The sequence below is a fragment of the Hemiscyllium ocellatum genome, chromosome 23 (genome assembly GCF_020745735.1).
Source record: "Hemiscyllium ocellatum isolate sHemOce1 chromosome 23, sHemOce1.pat.X.cur, whole genome shotgun sequence".
NCBI lineage: Eukaryota > Metazoa > Chordata > Chondrichthyes > Orectolobiformes > Hemiscylliidae > Hemiscyllium > Hemiscyllium ocellatum.
The window spans coordinates 18,843,194-18,866,314 of record NC_083423.1 but is presented as its reverse complement, the minus strand read 5'-3'; the positions used below and the strand labels follow the sequence as shown (position 1 = coordinate 18,866,314).

Genomic DNA, 23,121 nt, shown 5'->3' with positions numbered 1-23,121 from the left:
ACAGAGGAAAATAATCATGGTTACAGGCAAATCCAGAAGACTGGAGAACAGACAATGTTGTTACTTTGCTTAAGGAGGACAACAAGGATAATCCAGGAAATTATAAGGCAAATTATTGGAGAAGATTCTTAGGACAGGATTTTACCTGCATTTGGAAAAAAATGGACTTATTAGGGATAGTCAGCACGATTCAGTGTGGGAGAGGTCCAGAAGATCAAATCATATGAGATTCACAGCACATAGGTAAATTGAATCCAAAACTGGTTTGGTTTGGTCATTAGAAGAGTAGAGTTGTGGAGGGATGTTTTTCCAACTGGAGGTTTGTGAATAGTATTCTGCAAAGATTAGTGCTGGGATGTCTGTTATTTACAATATATATCAATGATTTTGATGAAAAGGATATAGCACAATATTGACAAATTGGAAATTTTGGCATACCTGTCTGTACCCTTCTACTCTCTGCCTGTTCATTATCTGTCTTATTGCCTCTTAAACATTGCTATCATATCTGCTTCTACCAGTCAGTACATTCTTGGCATCTCACCACTCTCTGTACAACTTCCCTCATAAATCTCCTTTAAACTTTTCCACACTCACCTTAAACTATGACCCCCCAGTATTTGACATCTCCATCCTGAGAGTATTCTTGGAGGCCAGCTTAGATACAGGGCCCAAAAGTGCGTAAATAATCCAAATACAGCTTTAGACAGCTTCAACAGTATATTGCTGCTCTTGTTTTCTAGTTTTCTGCTTGAAATTAATGCCAACATTGCACTTGTGTCCCTATCAGCCAAATGAATTTGCATGTTCACCTTTAAAGAATACTGAACCAGGATTTCAAAGGTGCTTTGTGCTTCAAATTTCCAAACCCTTAGCAACAAGAGGTTAGGGTATCCAGCCTATAGTTCCCTGTCTTTGGCCTCCTCCCTTCTGAAACAGGAGTGTTACATTAGCCACTTTCCAATCCTCTGGGACCCAGATTCCAATAATTCCTGAAATTTCACTACTAATGCCTCTACAATCTCAACTATCTCCTTCAGAACTCTGGGGGTGCAGTCCATCTGGTCCAAGTGATTTAGCCAACTTCAGATTTTTCAGCTTCCGTGGCATTTTACATCTGCCCCAGACTTTCCTGAAGTCCCGTTTTGTTGCTGGTGTCTTCGATTGTGAAAACAGGCACAAGGTACCTATTCAGTTCCCCAGCCCATTTCTTTGTTCCCCATTACTACTTCTCTAGCCTCATTTTCTAGAGATCCAGTGTCCACTCTTGCCTTTCAGATATCTAAAAAAAAAGTGCAATGTTCTTTTATATTACTAGCTGGCTTACTCTCATATTTCATCTTGCCCCTAATATTTTCTCTGCTTGTTTTAAAGGTTCCCATAATCTTCACTGCACGCTTTTCCTTTTATGTTGTTCTCTTGTCAACTATGGTTGCCTCATCCTCTCCTTAACACGTTTCTTCTTCCTTTAGATGAAATCCTGCTGAGCCTTCCAAATTAGCCCCAGATTTTAGTCCTATCATAACTGTTCCACTGTCATCCCTCCTAGGCTTCCCTTCCATTTAACTCTAGCCAGCTCCTCCCCTTACATCTTTGTAGTTACCTTTAGCCAATTGTGGTACCATAACATCTGATTCCATCTTCTGCCACTCAAATTGCACGGTTATTTCTATCATATTATGGTCACTGCCCCCTAGGGGTGTCTTCACTTCCAGCTCACTAATCAAATCTGCCTCATTACACATAAGTAAATGCAGAACTGCCTGCTCCCTAGTGGGCTCTACCACAAGCTGCTCCAAAAAATCCAACCTCGTAGACATTTCATGAATTGCTTTTCTTAAAATCTGCTCATAACCTAAATTTTTCAATCGACCCATGTAATGAAGTCTCCATGATTTTTGCAATAATGCCTTTCTTACAAGTCTTTTCTATCTCCTGATTTATTTTCTTCCCCACATCCGGAGGCAATTCTCCTCTCTCTCCTATTGGAAGGATGTGAGAAACTTGAAAGGATTCAGAAAAGATTGACAAAGATATTGTCAGGGTTGGAGGATTTGAGCTTATATGGAGAGGCTGAATAGGCTGGGGTTGTTTTCCCTGGAGATCCAGAGGCTGAGGGGTGACCTTACAGAAGTTTTTAAAATCAAGACAGGCATGAATAAGCTCAATGGATAGGACTGCTGCTGCACAGAGCTCGGGGCCCAGGTTCAATTCCAGCCACGGCGACTATCTCTGTGGAGTTTGCACATTCTCCCCATGTCTGTGAGAGTTTCCTCTGGGTAATCCAGTTTCCTTCCACAATCCAAAGGTGTATGGGTTAGGTGAATTGGCTGTGTTAAATTGTTCAGGGATGTGTAGGTTAGGTGTAGTCAGGGGTAAATGTAGAGTAACAGGAAATGAGTTTGGATAGGATACTCTTCAGAGAGTCGGTGTGGACTTGTTGGTCAGAAGGGCCTGTTTCTACATTGTAGGGATTTTTTTAAAAAAAGTATCTTGGGAAGTTATACTAAATTAAAGGTACTGCATAATTCTTGCTGTTCTGCAATTCCCCTTTCCTTCAAATTATCATCAGAGATGCCTCTTCAGCAAATTAAACCTTAAACCCTGGAGTTCTCACACAATCTCTCAGCCTCTCTCGCCTAAGACACTCTGTAACAACCTACTTCTTTACTGAAGCCATCAGAACGTTTCCTTCATTGGCAGAGAGTTGATTGCTATCTGGTGGCATTCCTGTAAAAATGCCTGGAAAGGTCTGACTACGTTAAAAGGAGCCATTGTTGCTGCTGACTGTAACTTTGCAAGTGCGATATCATATGACAGGCTCATTCAAAATTACTTTGCCCAAAATGACAGTGGTTCTAATCTCATGGCATTTCAGTAGCAAAGAAAATCACCACTAACATCTTCCAAATTCAAGATATCTAAACACTACAAATGAATCACAATATGGGGCTCACAGATGAAGATATCGATGTAATTTATTTTTACAACAGCTCATTTAAACCCACTGCACTCCTGCATTACCGTTATTGTTTCATTTAGTTAATACTCAAACCTTAACTCCAATTACACATTTGAAATGCAATTTTAATTTTCACATCACATCAACATTATTTCCATCTCTTATTTGGAAGGTTACTTTATATAAATATTTAAGACTTAACTAGCCATCTTACCGGGCCTCTGCAGCAAGCAGTTCATCATAGTGAGAAGACCTCTGATCATCATCTTGCCGATAACGGATCACTGTTGCAAGACCTTTACTCACCAGGGCTTCTGCAATGTTACTGAAAAAGAAATGGTTCGAAAACAGTTATCCATAAGCTCCCACTTCTAAGAGAATACACTAAGTACAAAGCATTAAAATATGTCCTGGAACCCAATTAAATAGGAGGTTTGTTTAGCAGGCATTCTACACAAAGTGCATTAACTATATACCAATTAGAAAATGAGCACTACAAACAAAAAAATTGTACCATTTACTGAACCACAAATTCCTTAGTAGCATGATCAAACTTAAATAATACTTGATTGAAATATGCAATAATAGGTTATAGCATGTTCATTAGAATCGTCACCCCATCAATAAAAATCAATCCCATTGCATTGGATGCAAAGTGATTAACAGGTGATCGCATAAATCTAGACTAATATGCAGTGAATCAACTATAATGATGTGATAACAATTTCATTCATGAACAATGGTGGATCATAGAAGAACACAGAAGTTCAACAATGAAGGCTGTGGTAAAGAGGAGGATAATAAACTTTCAATACTTCTGGACAAAGAAGGCAAGATATAAACAACATGAAACCAAAAGACACATCATTAGGACCATGAAGTGCCGGAGCAGAAGGAGGCCATTTGATCCCTCAAGTCCACTGTGCCATTTAATGAGGTCATGGCTAATTTGGTAATACTCAACTTCACCTTCCTGCTTTATCCTAATTATGCTTGATGTCTCCTGTTCAAAATCTATTTATATCAATCTTTAACAAATTTAATTACCCAGTGTCTGCAGTAAACAATCCTACAGATTCACTAGCTTCAGAAAAAGTTCCTGCTCATCTCCCTTAAATGGGTGACCTCTTACTCTGAAGATCAGACTGTCTGGTGCTAAGCATTCCCATATGGGGAAAACCACCTCTGCAGCTACCTTATCCTTTCTAAAAACAATTTTGCATAGTTCAATACTATCATCTCTCATTTTTCTAAACTCAAATGATTTAGGCCCAACCTATTCAACCTCTCCATTAGAAATTACTCCATATACACGATCAACCAAATTAAACTTCACTGGACTGCCTTCAATGCCAGCGCATTTATCCTTTCACAAAAGGACAAAACTGTTTAGCATATTCTGGTTGTGGACTAGTGTCTCAAGGTTTTAGCAAGGCTTCTGTTTTCATGCTCCATTCCTCTTTAAATGAAGGCCAACATTCCATGTGCCTTCCCTATTACTTCCTGAACTTAAATACTATCTTTTAATGACTATTCCCAAACCCTTCTGTGCTGTAGCTTTCAAAAGCTTTTTTCTAATATTCAGCTCCTCAGTTTCCTCTCAAAGTGCATCATCTCACACTTTTCCACAAGATATTCCATATGCCAAATTTTTACCCGCTTACTTAACCTGTCTATATACACATATAGACATTATGTTATCCTTATCACTTGCCTTGTTACTCATTTTTTCTCATCCACAAACTTGACAGTACATTCACTTCCTCCATCCAAGTCAATATTATCGATTATGAACAACTGTGGTCCCAGCACTGATCCCTCTAACACTCCACTGGTTCAAGGTCGTCAGCCTGAAATACCCCTGTTATCCTAACTCTGTCATCTATTAGTTAGCCAATTCTCTATCCATGCTAATCACCCTCAACACCATAGGCTTTTTTCTAATGAAATAGGGGAAACTGAGCACAACAGATGCTGGAGAATCAATCGAAAGTGGTGGCACTGGAAAAGCACAGGTCAGCAACATCCAAGGAACAGGACTGTTGATGTTTAGGGCACTTGAAGGGCTTATGCCCGAAACGTCGACTCTCTTGCTTCTTGGATACTGCCTGACCTGCTGTGCTTTTCCAGCACCACCCTTGTCAAGTTTTATCTCATTAAGTATCATGTTCCATACTCCACTGAACACTTTTTGGAAATCTAAATATATTCCATCAACTGATTCACCTTTATCTATCCTGTGTTACTTTTACAAAGAATTCTAATAATTTGAGAGGCATGATTTCCCTTCTTGAAGTCATGCTTGATCACATCATGCATTTCTAAATGCTCTAACTGCTGCTTTCCCAATGACAGATGGGATATCCCAACTCGCCTGATCTTTTTGTTCATTTCCCTTCTTGAATAGTATTTTACATTGGCAACGCTCCAATCCTCTTGGTATTTTCCTGAATTTAAAGATTCTTGCAAGATTACTACCAGAGGATCCACTAGTGTTGGTGCCACTTCCTTTAATACAACTCATCAGATCTCAGATGCCCCATGGCCTTCAGCACTATGAGCTTCCTCAGCACTTTTTCCTCTTGTGATAGTTATCGTATTTACTTCCCCTCCACCTTTAACTCCTTAATCATTTGCTATGTTCTGAAACATTAACAATATCTTCTAGTGTGAATACTCGGACAAAGATTCAGTTCCGCTGTCATTTCCTTGTTCATTATTTCCCCAATTTCATTCCCTAAGGAGCCTATGTTTATTTTGCACTCCCTCTTCCCTTCTATATATTTAAAAAAGCTCATGCAGTCAGCTTTGATATTACTTGCCAATTTACCTCAAGTTTATTTCCGCCCTTTTATTCGGTCATATTTCAAATAATGTTTGAGATTTTAAAAATTGAGTAGAACTGGAAAAATATTCATAAAAAGGGTGAGGTACTAAATTAGCTTTCCCAATTCCATGCTTTATGATCTAGTGCACATAACTGCCTGCAAAATATCACCTCTCTTTGGAAAGAGAGTTTCACTATTATTCCTTTCCACATGGTCAACCATCCATTCTCATTCAGACGAGATTTGTTGTATTACATAACATACATTGATAATTACCATAAACCATTTCCATCCTCCAAAAATTATCTCCCATTAAAGCCACTCTCTCCTCCATCTTCTGCCAGAGGATAGTGAATCTGTGGAACTGATTGCTACAAAAGGCTGCGAAGACCAAGTCACTGAGTATGTTTAAGACAAAGACAGATAGATATTAGATTAGCGGATCAAAGGTTTTGTGAAGGCAGCAGGAAAATGGGTTTAAGAAACTTATCTACCAGCCTGACAGGAACAGGGTCCTTGGTTCAATTCCAGCCTTGGGCGTCTGTCTGTGTAGTGTTTGCACATTCTCCCTGTGTCTGCGTTTCCACTGGGTGCTCCAGTTTCCTCCCACAGTCCAAAGATGTGCAGGTCAGGTGAACCGGCTATGCTAAATTGCCCACAGTGCTAGGTGATGGGTCTGGGTGGGTTACTCTTCGGAGGGTCGGTGTGGTCTGGTTGGGCCAAAGGGCCTGTTTCCACACCGTAAGGAATCTAATGAATCTAATAATCAAATGACAAAGTAGACTCAATGGGCTGAATGGCTTAACTCTGCTCCTGGATCTTTTGGCCTTATAACCTCCCCAGTTCCCAAAGTAAAGCTTGAAAAATGGGAGTAAGTGGATGTGTGGACACAAGGTGTGCAATTTCTATATTTTAACATAAATTATTTCAGACTTCAGATTTCAAACTAATGGAATGAGTGTTGTAGGTTGTGTTTACGAATTGGTAATAACTGACAGTCTTCCTGGGGTTATGATTTTAAACTAGTATGTGTCAGACAGCAATAATTTGGATATTCCTAAAGTGATGGAATTTCTTGCCTTTTCTAAATTGAGTGAGCAAAGACTGAATGACATTAGCTTTTGGGTTTAGAAGCAGAAAGAATTCATTTTTGTTTTGCTGAAGATCTGGCTGTAGTAAGATATAAAACAGCTGCCAAAAGCATTTGGTTGTAAACCTAAAACAGCTATTTGAAACTAAATTTTAATCACAGTTCTATGAATAATCAAAGAAATGACTAACAGGATCTCAAGACTGGGAACTGAAAGAAATAGTTAAATTGTATGTATAGACGTGATACAGGGAACTCCCTCCATCTCTCTAATATTTGAATACTGTAAAGTGTTCGTATTGAGAATCGATGGGATTTTCTTTTGCGTTTTGAAATCTTATAAATTGTGTTACATATTAAAAGCTGGAGTGTTCTATTTCAATTTAATTTTGTGTAATAAACTTCTGTTTTATTGTTAAAACAAATCAGCAGCACTGTGAGCTTGTTTTCACCACATTAAATAAAAATATAAAGTATGACCTATGAAGCCAAATTTTAGTTTGGGATCTGAATTATCCAGCAGTAACATTAAATGAAATCAAAAGCTTATACATAAATAAATTTAAAATTAATGTAATTCTACTGAATTAAGGGCCACCTCACCACTTGATTTTCTATGGAAGATTGGAATGTCAACTATTTATGCTGCAACCAAAGACAACTTAAGATGGATCTCAAAAATTATCTAGTCAATTTAGCTCAGTGGGAATATGGCTTTTTTTGCAAAGCTGTACAGGCACTTTGTAAAACAATCCAGTCAGTGCCAATATCCTGCCGTGTCCCAAAAACACAAGTATCTATCAAATTCCCAGCTGAAATTCATTTTGTGGTTGCGGGTTCAGGTCCCACTCTACCACTGCATGTACATAATTTCCACAGACACTCCACTGCAGTACAAAGTGTTCCTGCAGAGATGCCATCTTCCAAATGAGACTTAAATAACATGTGGCAAGGTAGTGGTAAATATGCATAAGTCTGCATCAACACGTAGGTTCAATGAAGACAAATAATGGAGTATTGATAGAGGCTTTAATCAAAGAAAAAATTAGGTCTCACCCAAAAAAAAACTCCAACTAGATTATTGCCAACTTGGCAAGAAGTAACAAAACCCAAGATCCCAAAATATAAAATCTGTATCAGTTTGTTGTACTAAAAGGCCATATGCAGTCAATCACATCATCACGCTCGGTTTACTACTTTGGTGATTATAATGCATGGCTCTTTAAAAGTAGATCAGTGTACACATGATTTGGCGTTGTGTTAACATGGGCTTGCACCTCAAATTCCAACACAACTCTTCAATCTCCATTCTACTGTTGTTCAAACGAATATAAAGGCGAGCTACTCCCACAATAATGGTCAAAAGAAAAGCTCAAAGTTAGAGAGAGCTAAGAAGAGCCAGTAGGGGATATAAGTCGTCTTTGGCAGGTAGGATCAAGGAAAACCCTCAAGCTTTCTATAGGTATATCAGGAATAGAAGAATGACTACAGTAAGATTAGGGCCAGTCAAGGACAGGACAGGGAAGTTGTGCGTGGACTCCAAGGAGATTGGGACATGCGCTAAATGAATATTTTTCATCAGTATTGTCACAATACTGGTTCTGTTACAAGGTTACTATGTCCTTGAGTTTCCCCACCCCCAAGAGAGGGGGTAACGGACCAGGCTCCACCATGTCTGAAGTTTGAATGGTTCACTGGGGCCTTGTTGTTTATCCTAACAGATAGTGCTTAGACCAAAAGCTTGAAAGGTCTTTTGAAAAACTGGTATAGTCGAGGGGGTGTGGCCAGCTCTTGAGCTGTGCGATTCAATTCAGTTCAGTAACAGGTATGGGGGGAAACCGAAGGTCTTCTCTCTGTCCTTCTACCCTTCTGATTTCGAACTGCAAGTTGCCCCTGCCTTTTTGTTTAAAGCTGTTTATGCTGAGGGGTGTGTGCATTGTGACTGCTGCAAGTATTTTCGGAACACCATCATTAAGTTGGCTTTGGATAAGTTATCCAGTGTTCTATTTTCTGTCCTTTGTGTAAATAAATTTTGGTTCTTTAAAACTTGGCAATTGAACCAGTTAATTCACTCTAGAAATATCCACTTTACAGCTAACTAAACAAATGGCAAATTTACGGTCTGGGTTACCTGTGTGAAAACGATTTGAGGGGCCTGGCCTCGTCCATAGCATTGTCTTTTTCCAGTGTGAATACTGTTGTCAAGGTGAATACTGTTGTCAAGGAGAATACTCAGACACAGGCTGTTAGACTAGATGGGATTGAGGTCCCTAAAGAAGTGGTGTTAGCAATTCTGAAAAGTGTGAAAATATGCAAGTTCCCTGGGCCGATGAGATTTCTCCCAGGATTCTCTGGAAAGCTTGGCAGATGGATTGCAGAGCCTTTGGATTTAATTTTTAAGTCATGGCACGATGACTCAGTGGTTCGCACTGCTGCCTCGCAGCACCAGGGATCTGGGTTCAATTCCTGCCTCAGGCGACTGACTGTGTGAAGTTTGCACGTTCTCCCCATGTCTGCATGGATTTCCTCCGGGTGCTCTGGTTTCCTCCCACAGTCCAAAGATGTTCAGGTTAGGTGAATTGGCCTTGCTAAGTTGCCTGCAGTGTTAGGTGCATTAGTCAGAGGTAAATGTAGGGGAGTGGGTCTGGGTGGGTTGCTCTTTGGAGGGTTGGTGTGGACTTGTTGGGCAGAAGGGCCTGTTTCCATACTGTAGGGAATCTAATCCAATTACCTCACATGATACAAATTAAGGAAAGGCTCCATATTTTTGGACGGCACGGTGACACGGTGGCTAGTGCTGCTGCCTCACAGCGCCAGAAACCTGGGTTCAATTCCCACCTCAGGCAACTGTGTGTGTGGAGTTTGCACATTTTCCCCATGTTTGCATGGGTTTCCTCCAGGTGTTCCGGTTTCCTCCCACAGTCCAAAGATGTGCAGGTCAGGTGAATTGGCCATGCTAAATTGCCCCTAGCGTTAGGCGAAGGGGTAAATGTAAGGGAATGGGTCTGGGTGGGTTGCTCTTCGGAGAGTTGGCGTGGACTTGTTGGGCTGAAGGGCCTGTTTCCATGCTGTAAGTAATCTAATCTAATCAAATCAATGTCTACAGGAATAGTACTAGAAGACGAGAGGATAGCAAATTTGTTCCCTTGTTCAAGACAGGGAGTAGAGACAACTGTCGTAATTATAGAGCAGTGAACCTTACTTCAGTTGTGGGTAAAATGTTAGAAAGGATTAGAAGAGGTAGGATTCATCATCTAGAAAGGAATAAGTTGATTAGGGATAGCCAACAAGGCTTTATATAGGGTTGTGCCCCTCAAACCTTAGAGTTCTTTAATAAGATGACCAAACAGGTAGATGAAGGTAAAGCAGTTGATGTGGTGTATATGGATTTCAATAAAGCATTTCAGAAGGTTGCTCACAGTAGGCTATTGCAGAAAATAGGATTGGCGGTGATTTAGCGGTTTGGATCTGAAATTGGTCAGCTGAAAAGAAGACAGAGGGTGGTGGTTGATGGGAAATGTTCATCCTGGACTTCAGTTACTAGTGATGTACTGCAAGAATCTGTTTCGGGGCCACTGCTGTTTGTCATTTTTATAAAATGACCTAGATGAGGGCGCAGAAGGATGGGTTAGTACATTTGCAGATGACACTAAGGTTAGTGGCGTAGTGAACAGTGTGGAAGGTTGTTGTAGGTTACAGAGAGACATAGATAAGCTGCACAACTGGGCTGAGAGGTGGCAAATGGTGTTTAATGCAGAAAAGAGAGAGGTGGTTCTCTTTGGAAGGAGAAACAGGAATAGAGTAAAGGGCAAATGGTAAGATTCTTAGTAGTGTAGATGAGCAGAGAGATCTTCGTGTCCATGTGCATAGATCCCCGAAAGTTGCCACCTAGGTTGATTGAGTGGTTAAGGCAGCATACGGCGTGTTAGCTTTTATTAGTAAGGGATTGAGTTTCGGAGCCATAAGGTCATGCTGCAGCTGTACAAAACACTGGTGCGGCTGCACTTGGACTATTGCGCACAGTTATGGTCACCATCTTATAGGAAGGATGTGGAAACTTTGGATGGGGTGCAGAGGAGATTTACCAGTACATTGCATGGTATGGAGGGAAGGTCTTATGAGAAAAAGCTGTTTTTGTTCAAGGGAAGGTGGTTGAGAGGTGACCTAATTGAGACATACAAGATGATCAGCAATGGCTCAGTGGTTAGCACTGCTGCCTCTCAGCACCATGGTCCCAGGTTCGATTCCAATCTTGGGTGACTGTCTGTGTGGAGTGTGCATATTCTCCCAGTGTTTGCATGGGTTTCCTCCCAATGGCCAAAGATGTGCAGGTTAGGTGAATTGCCCATGGTAAGTTGCCCATAGTGTCAGCTGCATTAGTCAGTGGGAAATGGGTCTGGGTGGGTTACTCTTCGGAGGGTCGGTGTGGACTTGTTGGGCCGAAGGGCCTGTTCCCACTCTGTAGGGAATCTAATCTAATCTAGATAGGGTGGACAGTGAGAGCCTTTTTCTCAGATGGTGATGGCTAGCATGAGGGGACATAGCTTTAAATTAAGGGATGACAGATATAGGATAGATGTTCATTATTCAGAGTACTACGGGTATGGAACATCCTGCCTGCAACAATAGTAGACTCGCCAACATTAGGGGCATTTAAATTGTCACTGGATAAGCATACGGATGATAATGCAATAGTGTAGGAGAGAAGGGCTTCAGGTTGGATTCACAGATCAGTGCAACATCAATGGCCGAAGAGCCTGCACTGCGCTGTAATGTTTTATGTTCTAAATGGTTATAAGTGTACCTGTATCTATCAATTCTCAAGTCTGGGAAAGATCTTTATGTCCGAGCAGATGGCAGATGTTCAATGGTAACTGGCACCTTGTAAAATAGTCTGTCAGGAAGTGGTCAGGGCTCAAAGTGGATTTTGGACTGCTTTGTGCTAGAGAGAAAAAAAATCAAACTGTTGATGCTACAGCATGAAGATGCGAAAGCTCTCTACCTGACCTCCTTCATCGCCTCTTGAAAATTCAGATATAGGAAACTATGTAACAAGTATCACTGCCTTAATCATGAGTTAACTATAAAGGTGAACCTGATGAACATCTTCAAGCAATCAACCAAAAAAACCTGTGGAACATCATATCTTGAAAACACTTTAGTAATCTGGCCAGTTTGGTTAATTTACTTTTATCTATCTATTGACTGCGTTTGTCTGTCTTTTATGTAACTGGAGCTGAAAACAAAGGTTTTTGAATTTAAAGCATCGACCAACTAAATTTTTTTTTGTTTCATATTACTTCACACAAGTTACAATAGAACATAGAACATTACAGTGCAGTACAGGTCTTTTAGTCTTCTATATTACACCAACCTGTGAAAACAATCTGAAGCCTGTTTCACCAACACTATTCCTTTCTATTATCATTTAAATGCCCTTAAAATTGACTAGTCTACTACTGTTTGCAGGCAGGTCATTCCAAGTCCCTATTCCTTTGAGTAAAGAAACTACACAAATATACCTGTCCTATATCTATCGCCCTCAATTTGGCCAAAGCTATGGCCCCTTGTGCTAGCCATCACCATCTGAGGAAAAAGGCTCTCTGTCCACCCCAACTAACCCTCGGATTATCTTGTATGTCTCAAGTAAATCACTTCTCAATGTTCTCTCTAATGAAAACAGCCTCAAGTCCCTCAGCCTTTCCTCGTAAGATCTTCCCCCATAGCAGGCAACATCCTAGTAAATCTCCTCTGAAATTTTTCCAAAGCTTTCACATCCTTCCTGTAATGCGGTGACCAGAACTGTACGCAATACGCCAAGGGCAGCCGCACCAGTGCTTTGTACAGCTGCAGCATTACCTCATGGCTCTGAAACTCAAATCTCTCTACTAATAAAAGCTAGCACACCGTATATGCCTTCTTAACAACCATATCAACATGGGTGGCAACTTTCAGGGATCTATGCACATGGACAGTGAGATCTCTCTGCTCACCTACACTACCAAGAATCTTATCATTAGCCCAGTACTGTTTATTCCTGTTGCTCCTTCCAAAGTGAATCACCTCTCACTTTTCCACATTAAGCTCCATTTGCCACCTCTCAGCCAAGCTGTGCAGTTTACCTGTGTCCCTCCGTAACCTGCAACACCTTTCAGCCTATCCACAACTCTACCGATCTTAGTGTCATCCGCAAATTTACTAACCCATCCTTCTACGCCCTCATCTAGGTCATTTATAAAAATGACCAACAGCAGTGGCCCCAAACCACATCCTTGCAATATACCACAAGTAAGTGAACTCCAGGATGAACATTTCCCATCTACGAACCTCTCTGCTTTCAGCTGGCCAATTTCTGATCTAAACCACTAAATCACCCTCAATTCCATGCCTCTGTATTTTGTGCAATAGCCTACTGCGGGGAACTTATCAAACACCTTACTAAAATCCATATACACCACATCAAGTGCTTTACCCTCATCCACTTGTTTGGTCACCTTCTCAAAGAACACAATATGGTTGAGAGGAACAACCTACCCTTTACAAAACCATGCTGACTGCCCCAACCAACTTATTCCTCTCTGGATGATTATAAGTCCTATCTCATATAAGCTTTTCCAACACTTGATCCCACAACTGAAGTAGGGCTCACTGATGTATAATTACCGGGGTTGTCTCTACTCCCCTTCTTTAACAAGGGGATACCATTTGCTATCCTCCAGTCTTCTGGCACTATTCCTGTAGACAATGATGACAAAGATCAAAGCCAAAGGTTCTGCAATGTCCTGCCTGGTTTCCCAGAGAATCAGAGGATAAATCCCATCTGGCCCAGGGGACTTTTCTATTTTCATACTTTCCAGAATTGCTAACACCTTCTCCTTGTGAACCTCAATCCTATCTCATCTAGTCACCTGTATCTCAGTATTCTCCTCAACAACGTCGTCAATATTCACATTGGAAAAAGACAAAAAATATTCACTTAGCTGGGACTCCCCGCACAACTCTCCACTACTATCCTCGATTGGCCCTAATCTTTTTCTAATCATTTTTTTTTTCCTGACATACCTAAGGAAAGCTTTGGGGTTTGTCTTGATCCTATTCGTCAACAACTTCTCATGTCTCCTCCTGGCCCTTCTTGGCTCTCTCTTTAGTTCTTTCCTGGCTAACTTGTAACTTTCAAGTGCCCTAACTGAGCCTTCGTGTTTCATCCTAACATAAGCTACCTTCTTCCTCTTGATGAGAGATTCAACTTCTTTAGTAAATCACGGCTCCCTCATTCGACAATTTCCTCCTTGCCCAACGTACATATTTATCAAGGCCACACAGTAGCTGTTCCTTGAATAAGCTCCACATTTCAATTGTATCTATCCCTGCCCCATCCTATGCATCCTGAATCTTGCCAAATCACATCATAATCGCCTTTCCCCCAGCTATAACTCTTATCCTGAGGTATATACCTATTCCTTTCTATCACTCAAGCAAGTATAACTGAATTGCGATTAATATCACTGAAGTGTTCACCTCCCTCCAAATCTAATACCTGGCCGGGTTCAATATCCAGTACCAAATCCAATGTGGCCTCACCCCTTGTTGACCTGTCTACATACTGTGTGGGAAAACCCTCCTGTACACATTGGACAAAAAGAAGTGACTTACCGAAAGTACTCAAATTATAATATTCCCAGGCAATATCTGACTGACAATAGAGTAAATTGGGATATGCTTTGATCTGCATTATCATGATTTCAATTTTTGATCAGTCAGAGAACTTCTTCCCTATTCTATTTCTTATAATGCCAGGAAGCATGGTCAGGACAAGTTATGTCACAGTTACGATACATGAGTAACTCAAAGTTAAAATTGTGTGTGCTGAAATTGATCAAAACCTCTGGGAACTATGGGCTAGTAAAAAGACTTTGGCCTGAAACATTTCCTCATTCAGAAACACTGCTTAGTCTGCTAACTACCTCCAGAATTTTGTGATCATCCAGTTGCAAAGAAAACAAAAGATATCATATCATTTTTAAAATCATCACACACTCAAAAACATCCAGCTTTGGCGGTCTCATCTTAACAAATCACAGAACATAGACAAGAACAGCACAGAACAGGGTATTTGGCCCTCAATGTTGTGCCAATCTTATATCCTAGTCTAAGGTCAAACTAACGTATCCTTCATTTTACTATCATGCATGTGCCTATCCAAGAGTCACTTTAATGTCCCTAATGTATCAGACTCTACCACCACTGCTGGGAGTGCATTCCATGCAACCATCACTCTGTAAAAAACCCACTTCTGACATCTCCCCTAAACCTTCCTCCAATTACCTTAAAATTGTACCCAGTTGTGATCTTGGATAATAACGAGAACAAATCTGTCAGATGTAACTAATGAAGTTATTGTGTTCACGGTTTGGTTTTAGTCCTCAGTATGCCACTTTAAATTTAAACATACAATTATGTTCCTCATAAAACAAAAGGTAGTTAACCATTACATCATCAGATATCCCTCTATTCAAAGATGAAGGCTATTCAGAATTGAGAGCTTCTGTTGCAAGTTTTCATGTGACTGAACAGCTCAATTCTTAATCTACAGATATTTCACATGGGACAGGGTATTTAATTATGTATGAAACCAGGACGACTGGGTTTGCGTCCCTGTCAATGCCAGCCCTACCAGTATTCAGGTAACTCCTGAAAAGCCAATTAAAATGGCTGAAAACCATCCCACTTGCCATGTCCTCTGTTCTCAACTCAAAAGACCAACTTCCAGTAGAGGACAAAGAAAACATTACAAAGACACTCAAAGGTGTTAGCACTGACATTAATTCATGGAGGGGCTTGCTAACAATAATTCAAAATGATAATTGCCCATCAAACTGCATTACTCTGACTCCAAACTCCTTAATGAGGTGGCAGAATGGCAGCAGGACAAGTAAACAATTAAATCCTACCATTACATATGGAGAGGGATAATAAATATAAGGAAAACAATACCCGAGCTCCATGCAAATTACTTTCCTCGCCATATTAAAAGCTTCTTAAAACCTCATCTTTATCTCATTCTACCTATGTTCTGGGGCCTAAATAAATGGAAATTGAAATATATCTCAACAGTAAATAGTAAAATCACTCAGCTCTATGAGATAACCATGGTCATTTACTTCAGGATAAACTTGAACCATAAATATGATTGTTATAAGATGTAACCTGCAAAATACATGTTCCAACTACTTCAATGACTTCTGTATTTATAACACTTCAAAAATTGATTATTCGTGAAAATGAAAGTGAAAAAAATGAGATGCAGAATATTCCCATTACTGTATTTCACTACATGAAGTCTAATTCTTTGTTGCATATATTTACACAGAAGCTGCAGCTTCAGCTTAGATGCTTTTCCTCCTGAACAATAAGTCTGGGCAATGCTTGGGAGAGATAACTACCTTAAGTAATCAGACAGAAAGGAAATCTCAGGAAAGAATGAACAGGAGGTTGAATCTCAGCAGGCCATCATTGCTGCAACAAAATTACTGTAATTGTATGTCTGCCATGCAATTGCCCATGGATGCTATACAACTTTATAAACAGTACACAAAGCAATAAATGTGGTAAAACATTCTCCTCTGCACTCCCATTCAGTTTTTCCTTTTTCCAACTCATTTACTGAACTGCACGGCTGGCAAAATGTCACATTGCATTCCGAAGGAAACACTTTGTCGGCAGAATAAAGAGCCTTTTAAAATTGTAAATCTTGTATCACAAAGCTCTTCCAGCAACCTATTAATATCACAGTTCACTACTTGGGCCTTGCCCTCATTCCATTAAAGAAGATCTCATCAATCAATACACACATTTTAAAAATTAAAGCAATTACCAGAATGACTGTTTTAACATCCAGTAATATATATTGTAGATGGTTGGTTATTATTTCTCAGCAAACTAGAGATCACTTCCTGTACCAGGAGTGGTTTACTCAAGTCTTTATGTATCAAGCAATGCAAAGCATATAGAGCACAAAACATAACTGCCAGCACAAACTAAAACATTGCTTCTGACACACATGAACAAGCACACATACAGGGAACTACTATTGCTATTTATGCAATTTCATTTTAAGAGCTAAGTGATGCCATTATCCACTAGCTTGTTTTGAAATGTAAAACAACTCTATGTCACTGGGCCAAAAACTGCTGACAAAAATATGTTGCACATCGTTTGCCTAAAAATCACTGAGCAACTAGCAATGAAGAGATCACCATTAAGCTGTGAAGCACCACAATTTGCTGGACAACATACTCTACTCCACAATTAGAGGTGAGAATAGACCAGCCTCAATCTTCTCATAACTCTTAAGAAATTTCTGTACCTGCACATTGTGTTGAGAGTTAATTGGTCACCAAAGTTAGTGCAGTTATTTAAAAGAGTGCAAGTATCTTCTTAAATAATAACTTTTGTGCCTCAATGCTATTCAACCTCTGTATTATAAAAGAACAGGCACTGTGCATTTTCATTCTTACTGGTAGTAAATTATTGTTTGAGGTTTTTAAATTTTTGTCTAACTTTTTCTTTAACTCTTTGTTCCTTTCTCTCCCTATCCAATCTTGCCTCCCCTCTATTTCTCTATCCAATTTGATTCCAATTCTTCCATTCCTTTTTCTTTCACAATTCTTAAATCTCACTGATGAAGGAAGTAGACCCGATTTTTGTTAATTCTTCATACAAGCTCACACAGCAAATTGCAACATTTAATCCTTGCGCTGAAGGATGATGGAAAAAAATCCAATTAATGAGGCGTACTACAAGATATCCTGTTGTGACAAATTTTGGATTAACAGTTCTCAAACACAAACTGCAGATAAATCACTGTTTCCTAATTTGTCACTGCTCCTCTTATTTCAGTTTTGATGACGCTTTCTATGGACTGGTCCCTTACTAAACACCCTGCCCCCGAACCTCACTAAACAAACTGGTTGGAGCAACCTGAATAGTTGGCATCCAGAGACACTTGGTATCGAAGTGAGATTACCTGAGTATTAAATAACAGCTGGTAAAGAGGAGCTTAAGAGTGATATTACTAAGGGAAATTACCATCAAGGCAAATCCCCATAACTCATATCAAAATAGAAAATACAAGTGCAGTCTGTACTTGCAGTACTGATCAAAACAAAGAGTATCCAAGTTTCAGGGCAATGTTGAGTAAAACTATAAGAAGGATCTCCAATACTTGAGGAATAAGTTACAAAAAACAATTAAAAAACCTCAAGTCTTCATTTTTCAACGATATAATTTAATGCAAATAAGATACAGTAGAAATAGAACTGTGATGTAGGATAAAAGCTGTTAAAGGCTAGATTATAACAGAATGAAGTCTTTTCTAAAAGAAAGTACAGAAGCTGAATACAAGTTGGAATAGATTGTCACGAAGAATAGTTGAGTCCTGGATGCTGCGCTCATTAAGTGCTCCCTAAAAAGTGTAATTGAATGTCTGGCTTGACATTCTAAACGAAATGGATCAAAAAGTCTTACCTTCATCCAAATATGTTCAGTAATTTTCACCTGTAAACTACGCTCACATCAACCCAAGACGACAAATATTCATTGCATATTAATTCTGACTACCTTTTTAATATTGATTGGACTGGTGGTACAAAATCTGTTTAAATTTCAACAACAGGTACCAGTACAAAGTACTTAAAAGACTTAAAATGCAAATGCAAAAGCAAAATAAGGTAGAAGTTAACAATAGGCTGTTGCATTTCAGCTCAAATGAACATACAATTGCAGAGTATAATTCTCAAAACAAAAGATAGCTAAAATCGCAGAACCCTACAAAATACCAAGGTACTTTTATCACCTAGTGAACATACTTGCTGTCCAGAGCAAGTGGGTGGCATGGTGGCACAGTGGTTAGCACTGCTGTCTCACAGCGCCAGAGACCCGGGTTTAATTCCTGCCTCAGGCGACTGACTGTGTGGAGTTTGCACGTTCTCCCCGTGTCTGCGTGGGTTTCCTCCAGGTGCTCCGGTTTCCTCCCACAGTCCAAAGATGTGTGGGTCAGGTGAACTGGCCATGCTAAATTGCCCATAGTGCTAGGTATGGGATAAATGTAGGGGTATGGGTGGGTTGCGCTTCGGTGGGTCAGTGTGGACTTGTTGGGCCAAAGGGCCGGTTTCCACACTAAGTAATCTAATCTGACATTGAGAAAAGGGAAGAAAGTACACCAATAGAAGATCCCTATTGCATAAGTAGAATTAATAACAGGAAAACCAGCACAGTATAACTTATCATTTGTGCAGATAGTAGGCATACAGTTTAAAAAAAAACCCAAATTTAATAAGAATGTACTTGAGACAGGCTCTTGTTCGCTTCACTTATGATCTTAGATTCTTCTGTTTAAAAGATAAGTGTGCAATAGGTTAACATTAGATTAGATTCTCTACAGTGTGGAAACAGGCCCTTCGACCCAACAAGTCATACCGACCCTCCAAAGATTAACCCATCCAGACACAATTCCTTCTGACTAATGCACCTATCACTATGGGCAATTCAGCATGGGCAATTCACCTGACCTGCACATCTTTGGACTGTGGGAGGAAACCCACACAGACATGGGGAGAATGTGCAAACTGCACACAGACAGTTGCCCGAGGCTGGAATTGAACCTGGGACCCTGGCGCTGTGAGGCAGCAGTGCTAACCACTGAGCCACCATGCCACCCTTAACATAGAACATTACAGCGCAATACAGGTCCTACGTCCCTTGATGCTGCAATGATCTGTAGCCTATTATCCTACACTATTCCATTTTCATCCATATATTTACCCAATGACCATTTAAATGCCCTAAAAGTTGGCAAGTCAACTATTACTGCAGACAGGCAATTCCAAGACCCTACTACTGAGTAAAGAAACTACCTCTGACATCTGTCCTATATCTACCACCCCTCAATTTAAAGCTATGTTTTCTCGTACTAGCCATCAAGATCCAAGGAAAATGGCTCTTATTGTCCACCCTACCTAATCCTCTGATTATCTTATGTCTCAATCAAGTCACCTCTCAACCCTCTTCTCTCTAATGAAAACTGCCTCAAGTCCCTCAGCCTTTCCTCATAAGACCTTCCCTCCATACTAGGCAACAACCTCGTAAATCTCCTCTGAACCTTCTCCAAAGCTTCCACGTAATTCCTACAATGCGGTCACCAGAACTGTATGCATTCCTCCAAGTGCGGCTGCACCAATGTTTTGTACAGCTGCAGCACAACCTTGTAGTCTGTGGTCTTGAAACTCAACTGCTCTACCAATGAAAGCTGACACATCGTTTGCCTTCTAAATAAACCCATCAACTTGGGTGGCAACTTTCAGTGATGTACATGGACACAGAGATCTCTGCTCATCTACACAACCAAGAGTCTTACCGTTAGCGCAGTACTCTGCATTCCTATGGCTCCTTCCAAAGTCAATCACTTCACACTTTTCTGCTTTAAACTCCATTTGCCACCGCTCAGCCCAGCTTATCCATGTCCCTCTGTAACCAGTAACAGCCTTCAACACTACCCACAGCTCCAACAAACTCAGTGTCATCCACAAATTTACTAACCAATCCTTCATCCAGATCATTCTTATAAATGACCAACACATCCTTGCAGTTCACCACTAGAACTGAACTCCAGGATGAACATTTCCCATCAACCACCAAACTTTGTCTTCTTTCAGCTAGCCAATATTTGATCCAAACCACTAGATCACCCTCAATCCCATGCCTCTATTTTCTATAATAGCTTACCATGGGGAACTTTATCAAATGCTTTATTGAAATCCATATACAATCACATCAACTGCTCCTATTCCTGAGATGCTGCCTGGCCTGCTGTGCTTTGACCAGCAACACATTTTCAGCTGTGATCTCCAGCATCTGCAGATCTCATTTTTTACTTACTGCTTTATCCTCACCCACCTGTTTTGGTCACCTTCTCAAAGAACTCATTAAGGTTTGTGAGGTACAACCTAACCTTATCTCCAATCAACGTATTCCTCTCTAGATGATTATAAATCCTCTTTCTTTGAACCTTTTCCAATACTTTACCCACAACTGAAGTAAGGCTCACTGGTCTATAATTATCAGGGTTGTCTCTACCCCTTCTTGTAAATGGGATAACATTTACTATCCTCCAGTCTTCTGGTACTATTTCTGTAGTCAATGGCGACAAAGATCAAAGCCAAAGGCTCTGCAATCTCCTCCCTGCTTCCCAGAGAATCCTAGGATAAATCCTATCCAGCACAGAGGACTTAACTATTTTCACACTTTTCAGAATTGCTAACACCTCCTCCTTGTGAGTCTCAATCCTATCTAGTCTAGTAGCCGGTATCTCAGTATTCTGCTTGACAACATTGTCAGTATTCACACTGGAAAAAGACAAATATTCATTTTGCATTTCCCTAATCTCCTCAGACTCCACGCACAATTTCCCACTACTATCCTAGATTGGCCTAATCCTTCTCTAATCATTTTTTTATTCCTGATATCACTATAGAAAATTATAGGGTTTTCCTTGATCCTAACTGCCAACGATTTGTCTTGTCCCCTCCTGGCTCCTCTTAGCTCTCTTTAGGTTGACATGGTTAGAAGTATAAATCATTAACATTTATACTGAAAACTGTCAAACATATTTTTCAAAATATACATTAGCAATTTGCTTCAGTGAATTTCTTAGTGGACTCTAAACTAAATCATTCTTCTAGCTAGCAGAAGAAACATCGGGATCATCTCAACAACAGACCCATGGGAACAAAAAACTATTGAACTGCCTTTGTATTTTAGTCTTCTATCCATAACCTATTCATATCCTGCCTGCCTATGTATGACAAAGTTCATAGGTTGATTAGAGCTTTAATTCATAGTTATAAGTTGTTGACATAGTGCACTATGTCCCTGCAATTAGAGTATAATTACAGTAATAGTCAGTCAGTTATTCTTAATAAAAGCAAATTACTGCAGATGCTGGAATAGGAAATCAAATGAGAAAATGCTGGAAAATCTCAGCAGGTCTGGCAGCATCTGTAAGGAGAGAAAAAGAGCTGACGTTGAGTGTAACTGACCCTTTTTAGACTCAAAACATCAACTCTTTTCTCTCCTTACAGATGCTGCCAGACCTGCTGAGATTTTCCAGCATTTTCTTATTTGGAGTCAGTTATTCCTGTTCAGTACAGAACTTGATCTGTATTTTCTATCAACCTAGGTCTGCAAGTCAATTGGCAAACTTTGCATCCTTTATAAAATCTTTAACTGTATGATGCCAGAAATAAGGCATAGTTTTTTTGAATCAAAATAAAACATATCTAGATAAAATGAAATTATCAACTGTGATTTCCAGCTCAAGCAGGTATTGATTAAATGTCCACGTGCAACTGTTTCTGTCCTACTGTCAATCATCTTCAAAAACCATTTTCAAAATCATGTCAGATTTAATCCAGCTACATGTTCAGCTCCTTCTCGCCAGTCGTCAAATCAGTACAAACTGTGGCACATACCAGCTGAGTAGGTTCACTTCTCTGGCTGGAAAGATGAGGAATGCTTAATTCCAGTTTTATTAGGCTGAGGTTGACATCACAAAATCAATTCATAATCAGACATCAGTTCATTGTTCCACACAAAGGACTCCTGGCGCTAGAAAGTATGATGTGAAGAGACCGTGCTGGTACGGGGTATGTACAATACTGTTTTGCTCTTCACTTCAGATGAAAACAGACCATAGTCTGGGGTCAGTTGTCATATCCAACAGTCAACTGTTATATTAGGTCAAATGGCTTATGCAGTTCATAGAAGTACCTGACTGTGTCCTGACTGTGGGTGGCACGGTGGCACAGTGGTTAGCACTGCTGCCTCACAGCGCCAGAGACCCGGGTTTAATTCCCGCCTCAGGCGACTGACTGCGTGGAGTTTGCACGTTCTCCCCACGTCAGCGTGGGTTTCCTCCAGGTGCTCCGGTTTCCTCCCACAGTCCAAAGATGTGCGGGTCAGGTGAATTGGCCATGCTAAATTGCCCTTAGTTTTAGGTAAGGGGTATATGTAGGGGTATGGGTGGGTTGCGCTTCGGAGGGTCGGTGTGGACTTGTTGGGCCGAAGGGCCTGTTTCCACACTAAGTAATCTAATAATCTGTGTAACTGGATTTTAGACCGAATGAAATGGGATAAAAGAAGAGGAACAATACCAAGTTTGATTCAAACAAAAAAATGCTCATGTC

The 23,121-nt window shown here is 40.2% G+C and overlaps 1 protein-coding gene across 1 annotated transcript in view; it reads right to left on the bottom strand.

Moving 5' to 3' along the window:
* snd1 (staphylococcal nuclease and tudor domain containing 1) overlaps positions 1-23,121 on the bottom strand; it is an 845,795-nt gene that overhangs the window by 683,521 nt on the left and 139,153 nt on the right. Inside the window, exon 13 of the mRNA XM_060842752.1 lies at positions 3,177-3,287. Coding sequence (XP_060698735.1) covers positions 3,177-3,287 — 111 coding nt within the window. The remainder of the gene's footprint in view (positions 1-3,176; positions 3,288-23,121) is intronic.